At 36.6% G+C, this 24,565-nt stretch overlaps 1 protein-coding gene across 4 annotated transcripts in view; it reads left to right on the plus strand.

Moving 5' to 3' along the window:
* Nucleotides 1–24,565, plus strand: part of shisal1b (shisa like 1b) — a 308,856-nt gene that overhangs the window by 118,495 nt on the left and 165,796 nt on the right. For 3 of the 4 annotated variants that reach the window (XM_051924551.1, XM_028808955.2, XM_051924557.1), the window contains exon 2: nt 16,806–16,971. The exons of the other annotated variant lie outside the window; for it this stretch is intronic. In XM_051924551.1, coding sequence (XP_051780511.1) covers nt 16,902–16,971 — 70 coding nt within the window. In that variant the 5' untranslated portion in view covers nt 16,806–16,901. The remainder of the gene's footprint in view (nt 1–16,805; nt 16,972–24,565) is intronic. 4 annotated transcript variants of the gene reach the window in all.

Consider the following 24,565-nt stretch of genomic DNA (forward strand, 5'->3'; position numbering starts at 1 on the left):
ATTGATGGCCTCCGCATCCCTGAGAAGGAATGGCAGATTATCATCCATTATGCAATACCACAATTTTGTGACATGACAATGACACCATACACATGGCCAAAATCATAAAAAACTATCTGCAGCGAAAATAGGAAAAGTCAGTCCTGCAACAGATGCTATGGTCTAAAGAGAACCCTAATCTCAACATCATCAAACCAGTCTAGGATAACTTGCAGAGACACATGCAAATAAGTCTCAGCCAGTAGTGCGGAGCTATGCCAAGTTCTCCAAGAATCTTGGAGCAACCTATAACACAATCATCTTAAGAAACTGCATGCCAGTGGAATGAAGATAAATACAGCTGTTTTTGAGGCAAAGGGTAATCATACCAAATATTGATTTCATTAATGATGTTTTCTGTTTACTGCACTTTCTTGGATATTTACTGTATAATAAAATAAATTATTTTTGTAAGCATTTCCACTTTACAGCATTTCTTTACAAGTGAATAAGATTTCTGCACTGGACTGTATGTTATATACCAGGATAATATACCATAGTATTTTTATATATATACAGTTAGGTCCATAAATATTTGGACAGAGACAACTTTTTTCTAATTTTGGTTCTGTACATTACCACAATGAATTTTAAATGAAACAACTCAGGTGCAGTTGAAGTGCAGACTTTCAGCATTAATTCAGTGGGGTGAATAAAATGATTGCATAAAAATGTGAGGCAACTAAAGCATTTTTTAACACAATCCCTTCATTTCAGGGGCTCAAAAGTAATTGGACAAATGAAATAACTGGAAATAAAATGTTCATTTCTAATACTTGGTTGAAAACCCTTTGCTGGCAATGACAGCCTGAAGTCTTGAACTCATGGACATCACCAGATGCTGGGTTTCCTCCTTATTAATGCTCTGCCAGGCCTTTACTGCAGTGGCTTTCAGTTGCTGTTTGTTTGTGGGCCTTTCTGTCTGAACTTTAGTCTTCAACAAGTGAAATGCATGCTCAATTGGGTTAAGATCAGGTGACTGACTTGGCCATTCAAGAATTTTCCACTTCTTTGCTTTAATAAACTCCTTTGGCTGTATGTTTTGGGTCATTGTCCATCTGTATCATGAAACGCCGCCCAATCAATTTGACTGCATTTAGCTGGATCTGAGCAGACAGTATGTCTCTGAACACCTCAGAATTAACATTCGGCTGCTTCTGTCCTGTGTCACATCATCAATAAACACTAGTGTCCCAGTGCCACTGGCAACCATGCATTCCCAAGCCATCACACTGCCTCCACCATGTTCTACAGATGATGTGGTATGCTTTGGATAATCAACTGTTCCATGCCTTCTCCATACTTTTTTCTTGCCATCATTCTGGTAGAGGTTGATCTTGGTTTCATCTGTCCAAAGAATGTTTTTCCAGAACTGTGATGGCTTTTTTAGATGTTCTTTAGCAAAGTCCAATCTAGTCTTTCTATTCTTGAGGCTTATGAGTGGCTTGCACCTTGCAGTGCACCCTCTGTATTTACTTTCATGCAGTCTTCTCTTTATGGCAGACTTGGATATTGATACGCCTACCCCCTGGAGATTGTTGTTCACTTGGTTGGCTGTTGTGAAGGGGTTTCTCTTCACCATGGAAATGATTCTGTGATCATCCACCACTGTTGTCTTCCGTGGACGTCCAGGTCTTTTTGCGTTGCTGAGTTCACCAGTGCTTGCTTTCTTTCTCAGGATGTACCAAACTGTAGATTTTGCCACTCGTAATAGTGTAGCAATTTCTCGGATGGGTTTTTTCTGTTTTTGCAGCTTAAGGATGGCTTCTTTCACCTGCATGGAGAGCTCCTTTGATTGCATGTTGTCTGTTCACAGCAAAATCTTCCACATGCAAGCACAACACCTCAAATCAACTCCAGGTCTTTTATCTGCCTAATTGATAATGACATAACGACGGACTTGCCCACACCTGCCCATGAAATAGCCTTTGAGTCAATTGTCCAATTAATTTTGAGCCCCTGAAATGAAGGGATTGTGTTTAAAAAATGCTTTAGTTGCCTCACATTTTCATGCAATCATTTTGTTCACCCCACTGAATTAAAGCTGAAAGTCTGCACTTCAACTGCATATGAGTTGTTTCATTTAAAATTCATTGTGGTAATGTACAGAACCAAAATTAGAAAAAAGTTGTCCCTGTTCAAATATTTATGGACCTAACTGTAAGTTAAAGCCTGACTGCTTACAGATTTTTGCAACCTAAACTGATTTTGATAAAATCAGTATATGATTTCTCATTACTGGTAATTTTGGCCAATAAATAGCTCTCCCCTGAGGCACAGAAAAAAAGCAACTTGTCAATAAATATTAAAATTTATGTTTTATATGTTATAAAATAATAGAACACTAATTAGATTAGACAAATTAGATATGCACAATCAACAGCAGCAAAATTCAGGCAAATTAATATCCATAAAAGTAAAATGTGAATTTCCCCTTGGGATTAATAAAGTATCTATCTATCTATCTATCTATCTATCTATCTATCTATCTATCTATCTATCTATCTATCTATCTATCTATCTATCTATCTATCTATCTATCTATCTATCTATCTAAAAATAAATAACAGCAACAGTACATAGAACAATATCACTATAAATCTGAAGTAAACAATATCATTATAATTAAATAAGACAATATTTCAAATTAAGAAATAAAATAATATTCTTTAATTCTGTGATAAAATAATATTCTTTAATTCTTTAGAAAGCCAAAAATATAAAACAATAAAACTCAATTATTATAAAGACCAGCTAATGTGAGTAACATGTTCAGACTATTAGCATCCTTAATCTAAAATTTCAAAATGCTCCAAAATCCGAAACTGAAACTGCTGTTGTTCAGTTTTGACAATAGCGAAGGGGACAATGTGTGGTTGAAAGAATTGGCAGATTTGTTTGTGAAAAGTTTAGTTGTAAATTATGCTGGTGGAGTAAACAACATGTTACATCCCATTTTAAAAGATGTGAAAAGAACTTTTGTTAGAGCTGATAATGAAAAGTCACATGAGATGAGATTTCAGTAGATAACAGCTATTTTAGTTTTTTTTCCTCACAGTCTTTTGTTCAGATTTCTTTGCGCTCTCCCTGAAACACCCGCTGGTTTAAAGTGCATAGACTGGAGGATTTGAGGGTGGGTGTTTTAGTAAGATGCAAGTGTGCAAAATATGAAAATATTCAGAAATTCTGAAGTATCCAAAACCTGAAATACCTTTGGTCCCAGGCATTTCAGATTAGGGATGCCCAACCTATACTCCTGTTCAAGTAAACAGAGGTTATAATGCATGCCATGGAAAGAGCGCCTCTTCTCCTTATAAACGTTGCCCATAACACTGAATGTCCGCTCACTGGGAAATGATGATGATAGACAAGCCAAATATTGCTTTGCCTGAACAGAGAGTTACTTAAAACAGTTCCAATTGAGGCTTCACCACCCATAATACCATCAGGTTAATTTTGGCTTCCTGTTACTTCACAAATTACGTCTGTATTGTGCATGTATCCTGCACATCACTTCCATGATCAGTGTCTTCATAATTTTTGTTAGTTTGTATCATCATATATACAAGTATAATTTGCAGATCTTTCAACCGCTTTGCTCTCTGCTTTTTGGTTAATGGGTATACTAACAGCAAATCTGAAGCCCTTCTCCTGCACCCAGAAGTATCATTTTGTTCCGAATCCTTTTGTATTTCACACTTGAGCATAAAATCCCCTGAATTGCTGTTGCTTTGTATTAAGTTATTATTATTGATTATAAACATGTTCTCCTTTCTATCTATTATAAAAAGAAATCCTGTCCTGGAAAGCAAAAAGCAAGTCTACGATATGTGATCTTCTCATAAGACATTTTAAAGACCTGCGAGACCAAAAACACGCCCTACGTACAATCTATCAAATAGGACAATAGGCAGCAAAACATTCAGTCTTGTGAAGGATTTGAGCACACACAGATCCAGGGCTCTCAGCGCATATAAAGCGTATAAGGTACGTTATAAATTAAATGTCGACATCTAAGCGAAGAAGAAAGCGACTCAAATGTGTTGGACAGAAAAAAGAGCAAAAAAGAATAATCGAGGTGCAAATATCAGAAAATAAGGAAAATAATTATCAGCCTGGAACAAGTGGAATTGAAAAAAAGCACGTCCAATCCGGCTCAGAATTAAAAGACAATGAGTAAAAGAAAGTAGAACTTCATAAAGAAGTTTACAAACGTTTACGCTAAACACATGCAGAGCAGGTTAGAGACTATGAAACCAGTGAAATTAGAAAGGCTAAAAAAAAAAAAGAAAAAATGGCGCTATACACATGTGAAGAAAGTTAAAGGATATGAAAGTAGGAAAATTAGAAAATATAAAAAAAGAAAGTAGCAGTAGCGCAAACAAACAAACTGCCTCATTTAACTATGCACCAGTCTAACTTTGGTTTTGCACAATAATTGCTACACTATTGCAGCTTAACACTTCATTATACTTTATTCACATAATTTTACTTATTTATTATGTTCTACTATACTGTTACCTTTCAATCTATGACTTTTTGTTAATCTAACTGATATTCTTCTAACTTTGCACAGTTTTTGATAAGCGGATTAGGATGCATTTCACTGCGTGCTGTCCTGTGTAACTATGCATGTGACAAATAAAGAATCTTGAGAATTTCAAAAATGGAGTTTACCGCACATGCATTTATTGGTTACTTTGTTCATGTATATATATTTATCTGTCTGCTTATTTAAAAACCTAAATTTACCCCAGGAGTCAAAAACGTTCTGTCTAGCCCTTGTACAAAAACCTAGACAAAAGCTGGGGTATCACCTTGGTAACCCCATGTACTTTTGGAAATGTGAGAGGAAAATAGCACGACTTTACAGACAGGAGTCCAATGCAGAACTCTACTTGCTTTTTTACTTTGTAAAAAAAAATTATTAACTGCTGATGATGTAGATCGTTTTGTCTAAGCTGAAATTCCAAACAGAGAAACCTGTCCTGACCTCATTAAAAAGATTCAGCATATTGGGACTCGTAAGATTACAAATATTGTTTTTACAGAAGTTCTGAAATAAAAGTGAAACGAATGAAATAGCAACAATTCAAAGAAAAAAAATCTTAAAAGTGTGTATCCGGAAAACCAAACACGGGGGTTGGCGAGCGAAGCCCCCTAGTCTCATTAAATATACTATGAAATAACTGCCATATTTAAGCTAAACAACATAATTTCCTAAACAAAGTTGTAATGAAAATAAGTATTGTGGTTACTTGTGTTACAGTGGAATGCAATAATATTCACTCCTCTTAAAAGTCATCATAATTCTCTGCATGACAGAAGATTTGTACACATATTTATCCATTCAGTATTTTGAATGTGAAATTTTACGCTGTAATAATACATTTCCAAAGTCAAAATAAATCATTTTCTATAGATATTGAACTGATGAACAAAAACTCAAAAGTTAGCGTTTGCATAAGTATTAAAGCCCTACACATTAATACTTTGTTGAGAGCCCTTTTGCTCTTAGCCTTAATTCTTCTGGGGTAAGTATGTACCAGTTTTGCACATCATAAATACCGAATGGATACATTTGTGTACAAATGTATTGTCATGCAGAAAATTAGAATGATTTTCAAGAGAACTAAATACTTTTGCATGCCACTTCTGTATTTTTGCTGAATCTGTAAAGGGGGAAAAGAATCCTGTTTAAACCTGTATGTGATTCTTTAACCATTAGACCCCAGCCACAGCACTGTACTGGTGCTCTGCTCTATAAACTGAATCAAATCAGGCTGCTCCACACACTTAATCAATGTTCCACATGGTACTTTAAAAACCAAACAAAAAAAAGCAATACTCATCACAAGAAGCATAAGTTATAAATATCTTTCTTTATATTATTTTTTACTTAGTAGGAAAATGCTGCTTACTTATTTTTAACAGGATTATTCAAACGCTAAGTTTTTTATAATTTGACAACCCTAGAACATCTTAGGTCTTTATGGATAGAGAAATATTGTATAGTGCTTTACAGAATCTAAACATTAAAATAGATCAATATCTGTCACCTCTCTGCTCCCTACTCCAGAGTGAAGCTGTTTACCATGTATGTTCTGAATAGAAGACTATAGTCTACATAGCCACTGAGTAGTTTATATTTTTAGTTTAGTAGTTTATACTTCAGAAGTTCTTAATGAAAACATACATCTATCATAACATATTGTAAAGTTTGTCATGGATATGAAATAGAAGTTAAAGACAGGGTATTGTAATTTAAAAAATTTTTTTTTTGAATTTGACAAAAACAACAAGGGCAAATGCACATGTTTGGGATGTGCTAATACAAACTGCAGGCACAGCACTACATTCTGATGCAATTTTTTTAATTTGAAGAATGCAAAAGTGCAGTCACATATAGTTTAAGAATTTCTGTTCCTATCTGTCAGGTAACTGCTTTTGATGTTGATGAGTAGTATTACTATTGTCATATAAAGAAAAGACAAAGCACTGAGTATTTGCTAGCTACAGTAAAATAATTAAGCTAATAATTAAGTTAATTCTAATTAAGCTAAGCAAACACTCTTTTGATGCTGGCATTATGCACAATGCATACAACGTATTTATTTCTAAGAACAAATAAGGCATGGCTACTGTATGAGATCAGGAATTTTCTCAACTTCACTTACTGCCACTTTGGCAATTGTGCCATTTGAGTATGCACTGAATCCCATGGGTTTTGAGTAGCTCCATCTCTGAAAATGCTGGCACATGATTGGTGTTGCTTCCACAGATGCTAATAAGGTTTTTTAAACCACATCATCGACCAATCTGATCTGCCATGTGATTAACCTTTCCTCTCTTATATATATATTATTATTATATATATATACAGTATATATATATATACAGTATATATATATATATATATATATATATATATATATATATATATATATATATATATATATATATATATATATATATAGTGAAGGCTAGGGCCACCACAGAACCCAAAACCCCAAGCACAAACACACAAACACAGTCCTGGGTTCAAATAAAGGGGGATTTCATTAGAAAATAACATTTATCAACAATAAACGGGTATTTCTTCTCCTTTCTCTCTTCCTCTCTCTCGCTGCTACTTCTCCAGCTTAGTGTTGCCCATCTCCACTCCCAGCTCCGACTCGCCTGGACAAAGTAGTGTGGTCCCTTTTATTGTGGACCCAGGAGTTCTTCCGGTACCAGGGCTTCATTCATTGGAAGCACTTCTAGGTCATATGGAAGTTCCAAATAACAGGGAGTGTATCTCCATGCAATGCCTTCTTGCAGCACCCACAGACCCCAGCAGAGCTGCGCTACTGGATTACAATTCTCGGCATTCCCTGCTGGTTTCCGAGCAGGCACCGATATCCAGGACCGCTGCCATCTAGTCATCTAGTGTCGCTGGAGGAGCAAACATCTCCTTGAGACAGTCCTTCCCTGTCCTAGTGTTTTATCCTGTTCAGGGAAGATATTATAAATATATCTGGTAGGGATGCCTGTCCATTTGCCTTGGCTTCCTGTCCAGGTAAGGAACCTTCCTCTCCTTTGGCTGGGATGTCCGTCTTTCCACCTGGGGAGTCCTGTTCGGGTAAGGCACCTTCCTCTCTCTCAGCCGAGACAATTGTCTGTCCACTTGGGGCTTCCCTTCCAGGTATGGAACCTTCCCCTCTCCCAGTGATTGGGATGCACACCCGAAACAAAGGCTTGGACACAAGTGCTACATTCAACAAGAGTATTTATTATGGGAGATTCTTCTCAAAGCAAGTGTTTCCCACCACACAAGCACAGCAGAACAATGATAAAACACTCCTCCAGCTAGTGATGTCTTCCTCCTCCTGACTCTGGCTACTGGAGTTGTGGCAGGCAGCTCCTTTTATATCATATCCAGAAGCACTTCCAGGTAGGGTGATAGCCTGACAAAGCAGAGCTTGCAAGTTCCCACAACACCCTCTAGCGGCACTCACAGCACTCAACAGGGCTGAGTCAAGTAATTCCAGTTCCCCATGAAGCCCTGTGGGAAACCGTGGTGCTGCCTCAACCAAAGGAGCTGCCATCTAGCAGTCCAGGGATGATAATTACCTGTGCATGCTGTCCCCCCCTGCCCTCTGAAACTGAGGGTGTCCCAGCCATTCAAGGTTCCCAGGCATCCCTAACATGATATATATACATAGTCATATTATTCTCATATACATTCATATATACACATGCATAAATGGGGGAGAAGAATGACATTTTATGTTGACAAGAGGTATCCTGTCGTGCTCATTTTGTAAGTTGCCAAAAATTAGCTCCTGTTTAAATTATGGATTTGAAGTGTACAATCTAAGTCAGTTAACAAAAAAAAACAAACTCAATAATTGTACTATCATTGATATACAATGCTAGAGACCACTAAACCTTTAACCATTCATTTTTGGGTACTCAATGTGCACCAGTACCACTCTAAGAAACTCAGATACAGTGCTATGACCCAGAGTGCAAATAACAACAAAACAATGGAAGCAAGTTGGTTCTCCAAAAAAAAAAAATTCAAGGCTGAAATTTTTTTTTATCATTAAATAAAAAATTTACTACAATAACCCACCAAACCCCCCATGGACAATATAAATATTATCATATACTGCCAGTAATTTACTTAATCTTATTTGTTTAACTAAAAAAAAAAGAAAATCGACACAAGACAGATAGTTATGCTTTTGATACTGGTGGTGGGGTGTTATTTAGATGTATACTGTAGCAAAGGTGCAGTTTTTTAAGTTTCACAGACAATGCCGATTTACATGTAAATAAATACTTAGCTGCAAATGGTATTTTATAAAGAACAAATAACTATAACTCTACAGATACTTTTAAAAATAATCATAGTAAAAGTGAAATGAAACATTTTTAAAAACCTGTGATGCACGTCTTGATTTGGTATTAGTTTCTACTTTATTGAAACAAGTCTTTGATCTCAAAGAATATTTGAAACACCATTTTATGGATTTTGAAGACCAAGGAATTTAGTGGTTATATTTGTTTTTTGGTGTGTTTTTAGCATAATTTAAAATCATATTCTTCTATGACACTATTTTAATTACTATGCAGCTGTTAGTCAGGATGCCCAGGAGCATGTGACACATGACATCATTACCATGATGGTATAAAGGTCATAGACATAGAATTACTAGTTGCTGGAGGAGCAAACATCTCCCTGAGACAGTCCTTCCCTGTCCTAGTGTTTTATCCTGGTCAGGGAAGATATTATAAATATATCTGGTAGGGATGCCTGTCCATTTGCCTGGGCTTCCTGTCCAGGTAAGGAACCTTCCTCTCCTTTGGCTGGGATGTCCGTCCATCCACCTGGGGAGTCCTATTTGGGTAAGACATCTTCCTATCTCTCAGCCGAGACGATTCTAGAATTACTAGACGCCGCATGACCGGCAGCATCGTTCGTCAACGTCGCTGTCATATTGCAAGTGGCACTGCTGTGGAGTGAAGTAGTGAATAAAGATGCCTCACACATGTGCTGCTTGGGCTTGTACAAACCACTGTATGCTCCACACCAGATCCTGGGGGATTACATTTCATAGGTAAGGCTGAACAATTGTTTTGGTTATATTTGGTCATTAGAAAATCCCGTTTTATAATCTTAACTTTAGCTACGCCAGGCTAAGCTAGCAAAGCTATGCATTTATGTGTTCAAGTGAGCCTTCAAGCAACATTTGGTTAAATGTATTTAGTCACTATGTAGATTTTTGTTAGCTGTTAGCATTTCTCAAACTTTGAAGGTTTTCCAAAGAAATCCACCTCAGGAAGCAGTTGGAGGTAGCCCTTAGATGGGATTATGAGAATGCTGTCCTGTGATGTGTGCAGTACTAGTTTGGTAACAGATGCTGTACCGGCATCATATGATCAAAGCTACCACTTGCTCACATTAAAAAACAAAGGAGGTTTGATGATTCCTTCTGAGGGTATAGTCAAGGTGGTCAAAGTAGCTGAGCGTGTTATCCGACAGTGGACATTAGGGCAAGCTGTCAGTGTATCTTTGATCAAACATTTTGTTCGGGCTGAGATTGGTTCAGATGATGTGTTTTTTCTCAAGGAGCACATAGAGGAAACACAGTCTGAAATTGACAACCATCATTTTATGCTCATGTCTTTAGTTGTGTTTGTCTTCCACAAACTAAAGCTGCACCATATTGCCAAACTGAATACTCTCAAATTACAGAGTGGCAACACATGGAAAAAGCTATGTAAGACAGTTCTGTTTCATGGATTTTAGATCCTGTATATATTTAAGTAACCACATTGTGTATGTTTGCGTGTGTGTGTGTGAGAGAGAGAGAGATTGAGAGAGGAATGAGTGAAATGTTTTCAGAAATTATTAAGCCAATTTGTATACAATAAAATTGTTTATTTTTGTCATTTGAGTGTATCATGTCACTGTTAAAAGAAAGTCCAGACTGCCAGTTGCAGTCTTACTATTTTGACTTTCAGACATTGGTCAAGTTTTCGTCTCAATAATTAATAATAATAATAATACATATTATTTAATTGGCGCCTTTCTTAGCACTCAAGGTCACCTTACAATAAAATTAAACAGCATTAGTAAAATTAAAACAAGAGAATGATAAATCAAAAAGCAATAATTAGCAAACAAACAAAGATAACTGCCAGTAACAGTGCAAAATTCACAACTGGTATGTCAGTTTGAAAAGATAAGTTTTGAGAGCAGTTTTAAAGTGTGTTATTGAATTGAGTTGACGTATATGAGAGGGAAGAGAATTCCAGAGTTGAGGAGCACTATGAGAGAATGTTCGAGCTTCCATATAATTGAGTTTGATGTGTGGTACAGAAAGTAGAGCTGCAGATGAGGATCTGAGTGAGTGAGAGGAGTGTAAGTCTGGAGGAGATCAGTGAGGTAGGGGGGAGCAATACTGTGGAGAGCTTTAAATGTTAAGAGCAGTATTTTGTATTGTATTCTGTAGTTAACAGGGAGCCAGTGAAGTTGAGAGAGAATAGGTGTAATATGTTCAGTGGATTTAGAACAGCAGGTTATTATCCTGGCAGCAGAATTTTGAAGAAGTTGTAAGCGATGGATAAGTTTTTTGTGGGATGCCAGATAGAGTAGAATTACAGTAATTTATACGTAACTTCAGTACTGTGTTGCGTAAGAACAGGACGAAGTCTAGAAATGTTTCGGAAATGGAAGAAGGTGGTCCGGAAAATGTTACTTATATGGGAGGAATTATTTAATAATAATAATAATAATAATTATTATTATTATTATTATTATTTAATGATTGCCATTATTATTGTATAAATTAATATAAATAATTGCATTTAAACGATTTGCCAAAATCTGTTGTATGTAAGCGATACTGTTTTAAACATTATTGTTTTTTCATCAGAAAAACCGGTTTCCACGTCTACCTGTATTAGTTTAAATGGCACTTTTGCTACTCGCAATATGCCGGACATGCTGACGTATTGTTGTTGACTGGGCAACACAGTGAATGCGCCGTCTATCTATATATGTGAATGGTAAAGGTGAGCTTCGACACTTCCTGGTTGCCCATGTTTAAGGATACAACCCATTGCAGATGTAGATGTATATTTGCAGATTTAGATGTTGAGGCCTATAATGAATAAGTGGAGAGCAACAACTAAGCAAAACCTTTGGGATGACTGTATTTCAAGTGTGTCTGCAAATTGCTCTTGTTCAGCAACTTATTGACTACATTTTTGAACCAAAATGTAAGCAAATAGCCTCTTTCAATTTTTTTGATTCGCTTTTATTGTTTGTTTTGAAATCAGAATAAGTCAGATTGGTCTTTGGCTTCGAAATATCATGCATCTTTAATGTCACTCATTTCTATTATTCTGACTTAATGTCATTAGGGGTGCGACATCTTTTTTTCCCATGTGATTTCTGCCAAGCACACTAACTTTAACTAAGAAAAGTAAGAATCTCACTGTTCTCTGTGCATGTGACAATACTACTAATAATGCCAAACTGTCAGAATTGTATTATGCAGTGATGAGTTTTGGAAAGATTGCAGAGAACTTTGTTGATCCTGATCGTTTCATCCAATTGATGTCAGTGTTTAGTCTTATAGTACCACTACTCATTTTTAAATTAATATTTTAAGTACTGTTGATTGACTCCAGTTTTCTATTGCAAGATTCCATGACTCTGTTCAAATTTGAAAAATGTTGGTAAATCAGATTTTACACAAATAAGGTCAGTCACTACAGTGAGCCAATTGACTCTCTATCCCGACATATGCTTGTACAGATGGCTACTAGAATTGGTTACAGTATATCACATTAATTGAGTTAGCCTCTGTTTTTAACCAAAGTAATCTACAAGTCAAAAATGTATTGTGCAGTTGTTTTATTTCTGCCTTCTGTGCATGAAGGTTAAGGGGCGTTATTAGGATAATACTGGCAAACTTTTGTTGTAGTTCCTGATACTGTCACCATAATGGCAAATATTTTGCCCTTGCTCAATGACCAGGGATATAATCAACATGAATGTACTAGTAGCAAAACTTCTATTATAGATTAATGCTAACATGTGTGTTTTTTCACATTTATTCAGAGAAGGAATCAGAACCAGCAGATAAACTAAAGTGTTTAGATGAGTAGCCTATGCTTGGTAGTAAATGTAGTTTACTGTGAGAAACATTAGGACTTCTAGATTCTTTGAAAGATAGTGGACATTAATATACATTAACTTGTGACATAAATTATTATTGGACAGGTTCAAAGTAGTTGTTCAAATGTCATTAAAAGGGTGCTGCAGAGGTTTACTCTCATGTTATGTTAAACATGCAAGTGAATAAGCAGAAACGTGGAGACAACTCCAGTCTGTAACGTTTGCAGTGATTACAATTTTTCATTGCAGTTACTCTCTTAATGAGCGACTAATTCCTACTGTTAATATAATGTCCTGCTTAATAACACTAATGATTTATGTGGGCAAAATAAGGAAACAGCTTGCACATTATTACAGCAAGCATATCAGAGCCATTAGGATCAAAGACCTTTCCAAGTCTATTGAAGTACATTTTACTTTTCTTGATTAAAGCCCAACTGATTTGTCTGCATTCAGTCACATCACACACATCAAAGCAACTCACCTTTTTTCTGAACTTTCTTATTTTTAAAGTTGTATTGAAAGTAATCTTTTAACCTCACTGTTTAACTTTGCATACTTCACTTGAATGTCACTAATCAGTGTGGTCACACCCTTTTTATCATCTACATTTTCGTTCATTAATGTCCCCAAGTCCATCCAAGCAGAAGATAAATTCCAAGCATGTCCTAACACTGTTTTAATAAATCATCAGAACCATTTATTTAAAACTGGCCTTGAGGAGCAGTTTGTACCCTATATTTCCATCCATTTTCTTTAGGACCCTCTAGTTGAAGAGTTCCATCCCTAGTTTTAAAAGACATTCAGAAATATGCATTCCCCATTAGTAAAATTCATGAGCCTTATACCCTAATAGCTTAATAAGATAAGGCATTAGGTAAGGTATTTAATGAAGTTAAGCAAAACTGTGAAACCCTTCTCAAGGACTGATTAATTCTGATATAGACTATTCATTTCCTTGAAAAGAAGAGATGCAAATACCCATACACCAAGGTTGAATACATTAATGTACATAGTTTGAATAAATGAATGCATAAAACCATAGGGTTAATATCAACTTTGGTTGGAGGTTTTATGTTTGTTTTGTGACCACATCACCTTCAGGTTAAATTTTCAAATCAGCAAAGATTATCTGTGATTCTGCAAATTATTTGCCAAAACTGAAAGTAAAATCGGAATATCAGCTTATTGGATCTTTCTTGTACTTTCCATAGTGTCTTATTTCACATTTGCAAAGTCACCCAAATAACACCAGGGACAAGAACATCTGTTTGATCAATAAACAAAATGGGGTGGTGTTTCAGGAAGAGTTGTGAGAGCAGCAGACCACATACTCATAAACAGATGCTCAGGATGGGGGTTAGGACCTCCTGCAGATTTCTGATTCTGACTTCTAGCATTTTGCATTTCTGTTGCAATGCTTTGGTTTCAGTATTCGTTGCCAGTGTGTCTTTGACCTTCCATATCTGTGAATGACAGTCAGAAGCCAATGAAAGGAAAATGGCCTTATGTTTAAATGACCTTCTAAAGTTTGCTTTTATGACAGAGAAAGAAAGGGAGTAGACTTTGAACCTCAAAAATCAAAGATATCTAAATAATCCATCAAAGTGCCTTCAGTTTAAATAGAAGGTCATTGAGTTTATTTTGCTTCATATAGCTATAGTTGGACAGCAAGCATAGACGCCAGAGACTGGATTCACAAAGAATCTAAGGCTCATGGGTCTAAGTAGATTAATAAACAAGAATTAATTGTCAGCAAGTTGAAGTTGTTCTAGGTAGTACAGAATTTATTCAGAAGACTGCTCTTTATTAAACTTGTCACAGTTTGGATGTACTTCTGGCTATTGTAAAAATCTAAATATTGTGTCAAAATAATTAACTTTTGCTTTCTCAGTTAAGAGATCATATAATCATGGGCATCAAATGTTTTCAGATGAATAATTAATTATCAGGAAGTTATCCCACGTGTACATGCATTTTCTTATATATTATATTAGGCATCAAGTATTTAACCATCATCCCATCATCATCATCATCATCATCATCATCATCATTCTTTTTTAGTTCTCCATTTGGGGTTGTTATGCACTCGTGACCTTCTAGAAGCAAGCCACTACAGTCTACAGTTTCATATCAACAAATGGATCCACATTACTCCTCTTGAGCCTGAGGTTCAGCAATCTCCTGGATTTTCTGTTCCACTACCCTGGCATAGGCTTTCCTAAGAGGATTGGAAACTATGCCTACTAGGTAAATGGAACACACACTCATGTCTGTCTTTTTTTAAATGGGAACCATTACTCTAGTCTGCCAGTCATCAGGCAATGTACCCACTTTCCACACAAAACCCAAAACACACTGTGTAATGCTTTCTTTATTTCTGGCTGAACACCCTTGTGGTTTTACTGTTATGGATCTTTGTAATCTCTGCAAAGAACTCAGTCACAGAAGTGGTCCAAACCATGCTCCTCTGAGGATGATGTATCCTCTGGGTTTACGAGTTTATCAAAATGTTCCTTCCACTCCTCAAGGAGATCCTTAGTTAAGATCAGTGTTTGCCTGCCTTCATTGAGAACAACCCAAGTGATATCCTTACTACCTTTTCTGAGTTATTGACAGTTTCCTTACCATTTGTCCTAGGATTGCTAACATGATTGGCACTATTAACCTTTTGGCCACATCTTCTTGCAGCATGGTTACTTGTTGATTTATCATTTGAATTTTATCATACTCAAACTTTGTTTTATTCTTCTTCTTCTGCTTGTTGTTTTAATTCTGAGCTCCTATTTAATTTTTCATGATTTCTAAAAAAAGATGTTAATAACTCTTTAATCTGTTTAACAATTGAAAGTGATTGGCTTTATGTTCTTATTATTCCAGTAGGGGTTATTATGTGTTGACATGTACCGCATGTCATTTTAATTACATTTTCCACTCTTTAATTATTGAAATGGAGACATATGTAATATTCATAAGGAAATTTTCCAAACACTGTGACTCTAAAATTTTCTCCATGGTCCTAGCTGGCCTAGCTTATGTGTTTTACTTCACTCTAATTGGGTAGCCAGAACCATGAATTTTATACATTCAGAGGTGAATTAGGTTAAAATAAGTAATCTGCTAGAACACGCCAAAGTTGTTTAGTCCTCCCAAAAATCTAACATTATCTCCCACAACACAAGATAAATGGTATGATGTTACTATCAGGTAAAGTAAATCACCTCAGCTCCGTGTGTCCATCACCGTAAGCGGTGAACTATAGTAAGCAAATAGCTAAGACATGGATATGTCTCATTCATGTTATTTTTACCCTTGTGTTTTTACCCTTATGTCCTCAAAATGTTGAACTGTGGCTCTGTTCCTAAATGTTGTGCATCTGAGTACAGTCATTTTTCCATCTGATATGTTTTTGAGTTCTCAGTCTGGTCCAGCAGGCAAACGTTTTAAAAAGAGGATACATTCAGTTTTAATCGCAATTCAAGCTTGTGGTGCTTAATTTAGCCAAGTCCGCGTTTCTTCTTGTTGTAACTCTTGATGCTATGTAACAAAGTTGGTGCAGGCCAGAGGTCAAGGAGTTGAAATGAAAAATTCAAAGGTTCAGAGGTTCAAATCTTTCCCCTCCTAGTTTAACCACAACAACATACAATATTTGCTAGAGTTTCAGTTATACATGTGCAGTTTTTTAAGATGAACTAAGCAGGTAAAAGGCAACTTGGAATGTAAAATGTCTCGTAAAGTAACGGTTTTCTATACTAGAAGGGCTTGCTCAGCTTTAATTTGACGCAAATGAATTTCCAGTTTTGTTTGAGCATTTAATGCATTTGTCTGCAGAAACACATCATTATGTTTGGCACAGCATTATCTATCTTTTACAAGCTTTGATTTCTGATTGATAGGAAGAGCCATTTATTCATATAGTTATTGTCACCAAGTATACGGTTACAGTATACTTGGGAGGGTAAGTTACAGTAAAGTTGAAAGTTACCCATAAACTTTCCACTTAACTAATACATAGGAGTCCATTTATCAATAGATCCTCTCATGTTTAAGCCAGCTCTTAGTGCTGTACCTTTCTTCTCTTTTTTGCTAGGAGGAACAGTGAGTTGCAGCTCGTTTCCCACAATGTGTTCCATTGGCTACTGCTGAATAAACATCTTCACTCCTCGCACATGTACATGAGGGTGAAATGATGACCCCATCAAGCCGCCAGTCCTTCAACATCTTGGCTGTCCTTTTTCTTCTGCTGTCTAGTGCAGGTATGTATAATATCCAATAAACTCAACCCTTCATATGTTCAGTCACTTTAAAAGGAAGAAAAGATAAAAACAGCCTCTCTGTGGTATACAGTGAAAGTCCATGCACATGGGAATAGCATATCATGGTGCTAGATGCCTTGCAAAAGTAGCCAAGTGAGGTGCTATATCAAATGTTCATGTCTAAATTGTCACACTAGTAAATACACATTGCATTATTTCTTTGTCCTGTAAACCAGGTGCTTTTGAGACATATGTTCTCTTTATAGAGTATGATATATGTTTTTAATGCTATATCATATTTTGTCATAATACTTATGCATAACAAGAATGGTATAGTTTAAAACAAAAATGTTTTCTCACACTGCGGTGGGTTGGCACCCTGCCCAGGATTGTTTCCTGCCTTGTGCCCTGTGTTGGCTGGGATTGGCTCCAGCAGACCCCCGTGACCCTGTGTTCGGATTCAGCGGGTTGGAAAATGGATGGATGGATGGATGTTTTCTCACAAATGCATCATTTCTTTTAGCTTGGGGCTATGGAAATGTTTTAACTTTAGGATATGAGGCTGTTCACAGCACAATTATTACCTCTAAATTTGAACCTTTATCACTGAGCTGAACAATCACATTAATATCCTTTCTGTATGCTGTGAAAGATCAGCCTCGGCACAGACAGGCACAGACTCCAAATGTACAAAACACGCAGCGTTTATTTTCCCCAACATACAACACCAACACAGTGCACAAAAATACCACACTCTACCGAGGACTTTCTCTTTCTTCAGGCTGCCTCCACTCCTCCTTGTAAGCTCCATCCTCTTCCAACCGACTCCGGCTGTCGAATGGGTTGAGGCAGCCCCTTTTATCACACCCCGGATGTTCTCCAGATGCTCAGTGATGGTCTTCCGGCACCACTTCCTAGTGTGGCGGAAGTGCTGCCCTTACACCCAGAAGCACTCTGGGCGTACACAATTCCTGGTTCGGCAGCACTTCCTCGTGTGGCAGAAGTGCTGTGCTCTAGGACCGTCCAGGCTCCCCCTGATGGTGTCCACAGGTCCCCACAGGGTTGAGCTTCCCAGCTCCATTTCCATGGCCCTGATAGAATCTGGGGGGGGGGGGGGGGGGTGGGGGTAGTGGCTGCCCTCTTGCGCCCAGGGAAAGATAGTGCCCCTCTCCCGGTCTGGTCTTCCAGGCGTCCCGGTGGGGCAGGATCCCTGGTCGTCTGCCACAATGCATATTTAATGAATTGTATTAATTTGATATATTCTACCTATCTTGTTTGTACTTTTGTACATGTCTACTTTAGGCTATACATATTCTGCTTATGCCATTTTCATAGGTTGCATGGTTGGTAAGGTGTTGTCAGACAGTAAAATGGCCCAGCAGTGCCCTAAAAGAAAAAAAAAAGTACACCCTGGTAGGAAACGTGCAATACTTCCCAAAGATGCCGTAGAATAGGTGACTCAGAAGATGGCTAGAGATGGGGCTAAAGGCTAAATTTCGGAAGGTGTTTCTTAGATAGCTAGAAAGAAAGAAAGAAAGAAAGAAAGAAAGAAAGAAAGAAAGAAAGAAAGAAAGAAAGAAAGAAAGAAAGAAAGAAAGAAAGAAAGAAAGAAAGAAATTGGTGAGTCACCCCATTAAGGCAGGTTCGGATAGGCTTCATAGTTTGTCATTTTCCTTAGGTTTGCTTGGTAATTGTGTTTGCTCTACTCATTATCACTGTGTGTTTATTTGTATAATAAATATGCACTTTTTTGATATTTTAAATTTCTTGGCTTGAGTATGGATATGCGAATAATACGTTACATATACAGGTACACATATTTAGTTTATTACTTGGTTACAGCCAGGTGAAGCATATCATATTAGCAATAGACACAAGGCAAAAAACAACCGTAGACAGGGCACTAGTTCATTAGGAAAGCTAAACATACATCTGTTAGTTTTGCATGTCTGATAAAATAACAGATATATATTCCTCAGAGTTATTAAACAGCAGTGACATGTGATTGTCTGGATGCAAGCTCAGGTACATTTAACAATGACACCAATGAATGGAATTAACAATATAGTGCTAGTTTTCAAATATCATAACATAGAGAAAGAAGTGGAGTCAGATTTGACCAGGTTTTTGATCTTATTATGTTTGCAGGCACTGAACAAACACAATGGTAGGATCCATTTTAATGAAATGTGAAACCGCACTTGTTATTAAGATTGAATTGTGAAGGTCAGGTGTCTGTGGTGAAAAATGTCTTTGATTATCAAGTATTCATGCTGCTGATTTTGGATGGTCTCAGTCAGTCATTCTCAGTTAATGACAGAGTGTCATTTCTCTGGAACTTTCAGAAATCCTGTATTACAAAGTAAGGCTGAAAATAGTTAAATAATGGAATGTGGCACTATTAAACTGTGTTCCCTTAATTCATAGCATTGTTTTTGTCAGGTAAAAACTAGTGACATTTTATTTTACCTGAAAAAAAAACAACAAATTATCTCAGCAATTGCTTTTAAACAGGTTGAGAGCTGCTCATGAAAATGCTGTAGAAAGAAATAGTAAAGTAAATTATGTTAAAAATATTCACATCTTAATTAGGTTAACTCATTATTTACAAATGAGATGCATTCAATATCATTGGTGAACAATCTAGTAGAAGAGCAAAATGACAATATATTTAAATGTGAAAATTTATTAACTAACATTTTATTTTTAAGTATTCAATTCAGTTTATTCTTTAACAACCTTCTCTGCAGAAGGATGGGTGACACAGATTATCAAATTCAAAGGAAATGCATTTCAAGAAGATATACCAGTATTAAGACACAAAAAATACATGCAACCTAAACATGCTGTAAATATTTATATTGCTAGTGTCATGAAATGGATAAGTAATTTTGAGGAGAACTAAAATCTCAATTTGATTAACATTTTTAAAGAAAAACAAAATGCACAGAACTCTTTTTTCCCAAGAAATGGATTGAAAAGAATATTAGGAAAGTTAAAGGACAGTTGGAAGACAGATATGGTGAAAAATGTAAAAATATTACTGAAAGAGATTCTTGCAATATTTCATTGGCAAAAGAAATTTCAAGGAGAAAGTGATATGCATTAGGAACATTGACAACAAATTTAAATGTACAGGTGGTTTATTGGCAAATACTTTAAATGTTAATTTTTCAGAAGTTTTCGTATGGAGATGTTGATAACTACAACAAGCTATTACAGAGACTATTAAGGAGGTACTCAGTGCTTTGGAAATTATAGATAAAGAATTTTAAAAAATCACTAGGACCAAATAACATTCATTCTAGAGTGTGCAAGGTTAGTGACAGTGTACTAGGAAAATTCCTAAAAATTTGAAACTAGCAAAGGTTGCCCCATTATATAAGAAGGTGGTTGGACTCATCAGAGTAACTATCATTAAGCTTAACATACATCATGGGAATATTAGTAAAATGATTTATTATGGAAAAGATTAAGCTTCACATGTCAAGCACAGGTTTGTTAGTGAACAACCAGGATTTGTTTAAACAGATAAGATAATGTTTCAGTAATATGCTGGAATTCTATAAGTGAGAAGCAAAAGTATATGATTATGGGAGTGCATATGATATTATTTATTTTAATTTTCAGATGGCTTTTGATAAGATCTCACTTGAGAGGCTTGTGATCAAACTAAAAGAAGTTGGAGTTCAAGACACAGGGCCTCATGGATAGATAGATAGATAGATAGATAGATAGATAGATAGATAGATAGATAGATAGATAGATAGATAGATAGATAGATAGATAGATAGATAGATAGATAGATAGATAGATAGATAGATAGATAGATAGATAGATACTTTATTAATCCCAATGGGAAATTCACAGTGTGTGTAATTCAAATGGTGTGTATGCACAAAAATGTTGTGTATGCCCGTTTCCATGCTAATGTATAAAAATGAAACTTGGCATACGCCGTGTGTACACAAGTTTCTGCTCAGTTTTGCAAAGTGGTGGCACCCACAGTCAAAGCAGTGCTACTGTTTCTGTGTCATTTCCCTTCTTGTTCATATTTGCATTCATGACGAAGGATTTATCAAATACACTGAAATTAATTGCATATCATTTACAAATTTATTTCACTTGATTGTAATCAGTCTTTAACAATATAATGGTGCACGTAATGGCTAAACTATCCCAACTACCTGTATTTAGCAGGGGTTGTTCTTTCTCCTCTGAGATATGTTTCTTGATGCAGAACAGACTAGAGCCAATATCATCCCTTTTTGTAATGATGGCAAAAATAATTACAAGAGAGAAATAAAGTACAAAAAGAGATATATGTAAAGATATAAGTTAGCATTCATTCCCAATAATACAATGTATAACTATATATACATGCATATTCAGGCCAGAGATAAGCCAAGGGACATCACAGCCAAGTGGGGGAATGCTGACAACTAGATGTCCTGTCCAGCGGGAATGTCGATGGCATAAATGTGCTTCTGATTTTGTGCTGGATCCTCATCATTACAACCACTCACATATTTACAAATTCATAGAATTCTGGTCAGATATGGACGGACTGTTTATTTGTGGACTGAAACCCAATAACACCTTCACCTGTTCTCATCATTTATGGCAAACTATGTTTTTGGTTCAGGATCCTCGTCATTATAACCACTCACTTATTTATATATTCATAGAATTCTGGTCAAATATGGGGACAGGCTGTTTATTTCTGGACTGAATCCAAATAACACCTTCACCTGTCCTCATCATTTATGGCAGACTGTGTTTTTTAACCATTTTGGTCAAGCAGACATCAGCATAACCTGGTTGTGTGTCCTTCACATGTTTTCTGTCTATCTCTCTAACTTGCCCTCCAGTTGTCATTTGCCAGTCCCTCTGTTTCAGCTGAATAGCATGACTTTGAAATAAATTTCACAGATTATATTGGCACAAAATAACCTTCTTGCTTCACTACCATAGTTGCATTAGCACTGTTAGAAGACATCGCAAATGGAAGAATTAGAAGAGAGCGTGTATTTATAGATGATGATGGCTGGCTTTTAAGTCAATATTGATTTTCAAGAGCTGTTCCTCTTGGATCTGTGTGCTGAACTGGCACCATCTTTACAAAGACAGACTTTGAGAAACTGTGCTCCACCTGCTCCTTTGCAAGGTCTGTCCACTCTTGGGTTTTTAGCCACTGGAGCTTTTCAACGTGAACTTACTGATGATTGGGCATTTCACAAACATCACTGAGTCCATGCCATGCCAGCTGTAAAGGATAGCATTATTCGCTTGTCATCCAGATATATAAAATTTTCTTACACTGTGGTTGAAATGAGAAACATCAAAGCACACTTCATAGCAACATCCGGTTTTCTAAATGTAATTGAAGTGGTCAACTGCACGCACATTACTATTGGAATGGCGCTGGACAAGTTATATCAGCCAAGGATGAATCATCAAAAGAATAAGCTGGCATTACATCATCTGTGGTGGGGAAACATATAAAAATGGCAACTCTGTACTATCACACACACTTTTTTCCAACTAGTGTGGCAAAAGGCAAGCAGTTCTTTTAAGGATAGCGAGTCACTTCAAAGAGCAATGTAAAGAGCGGAGAATCTATCCTTTGTACCACTCGGTGCTGATGCTACAGTATAAAGGCACCTTCAGAGAATGAATTTACTTATGATAATAGAAAGCATTTCCACTCTATTAATGTGCGGCTCTATAGTCTACCAAAAGTGTGTTGTATTGTGCAAGCAGGTAGTGTGCTGCATAATGTGACACACAATTGTGACTTGGCCATACCTGAAGAGATGTGGTATGATGATACCTGACCCTGACCCACCAAATGATCAGCCAAATCAGACAGCGTTACAATTTAGTTTGAATGTATTTAGCAGAGAATGTAAAAACAGTTAATCAGATGCAGCATTTATTTTTTAACCAGTTCATTTAATTTGTGTTCAGTGTCACATAGTACAGCCTTTATATTCCTTAGTTCATTGGCCACATCTTTTACTGCATCCACTATTGCATTATGTGACTCCAGAATAGCATCAGTCAGCACACAGCCAGATGGTTGCCCATTGTTTTCTGAGGCAGAGGTGTGTGTGCAGCTAGTGTGGGAAGATGTGCTGGGGGTCAGCTTTTGTAGTACTGTCTGAAACAGAATAAACAGACGGTGGGCTGCGACTTGCCTTTTCACATAGAGTTTGATATCTGACCAGATTTTTATTTTGGGCACTGTGTGACTTTCTGAACTTGAACTTTTGAGTGTCTCCGCCACTCGATCAATTTCCTTTTGTTGCTTATACCACTGCTTAAGGCTCCACTTCACATTCGCTGAAATTCTTCTTTTTTCACATGCTTTTTCCATTGTCTTTTAACAAAACACTGAATGGAAGGGGCTATTTATATTGATTTGCATATTGAAAAATGTGAATTTCTGGGAAGAATCAGGGTGGGACTGAGGCGCGTGCACATGTGTTAAATTTCACGTTCATTGGGATTTATAAAGGGGTAGTGTGTGGAGCTTGGCATATGCACAGCTGGTTAAGTCTGCAGATGATACCAAACTAGATAGAATGGCAGAAAATTTAGAATCCACCAAAACATTATAAATAGACCTGAACTGAATTTAGATCTGGGTAAATATGTTACTGATGAAATATAATGTAACTAAAGGTAAAGTATTATAGAAAGTAAAAAAGTTAGATTTCAATACACAATGTGAAGCTTCAAATTTTAAAGTTCATCTTATAAGAAGGACCAAGAAGATGTGATTGACCCCTCCACATTCATTGTACAGAAGACATTAGGCCTTGTCCATACGGGCGTTCAAATCTTGGTTAAATGAATAAGATGCGTTTTGTAATGGCTCTTAATTGACTTCAGTATGATATTACATTTGTGTTCGTTTGCCTCTAATAAATGCCAACATGCAGCCCAGATTGTACATTTGTTTATTACCTTTGGGGGGTAGTTATCAGGCATTCCAGAGTGTTTTGAGTGGGGGTTGATGTTCATCCTTCATTGGAAGTGTCAAATATGGATCAGTTGGCTTTATTAAACCTGAACATTGACCTCCTTGTGTTAAAAATCCTTCTGATACGGCGATATAGGCAGAGAAAACATTGCCGCCACTACTGGTATGTGTAATCTATGAAGAAATGCGACGATTTCCGCATAAGTTCTTCAAATACTGTTGGATGTCAGTTTCAATTTTTGATTGCCTGCTGCAGCAAGTGGGGCATCATACTACATGCCTACAACCAATATGAAAATCAGTGTTAGCCCTAAAGAGAGGCTGCTTGTCACCTTGAGATCAGCAAAATATAAACATTACTCGTGTATGCACTCACCCACCGGCATTAATAATCAACAAAGTAATAAGTAGCTAAAGTTATGCCAGTAGTACTAACCTACAAACTGTTTTGGATTCTCCATCATTATCATTATTATTTTGTTGATGATGTGTGTGTGTGTGTGTATATATATATATATATATATATATATATATATACAGTAATCCCTCCTCCATCGCGGGGGTTGCGTTCCAGAGCCACCCGCGAAATAAGAAAATCCGCAAAGT

Source organism: Erpetoichthys calabaricus, chromosome 1 (genome assembly GCF_900747795.2).
Source record: "Erpetoichthys calabaricus chromosome 1, fErpCal1.3, whole genome shotgun sequence".
NCBI classification, from domain to species: Eukaryota; Metazoa; Chordata; class Cladistia; order Polypteriformes; family Polypteridae; genus Erpetoichthys; species Erpetoichthys calabaricus.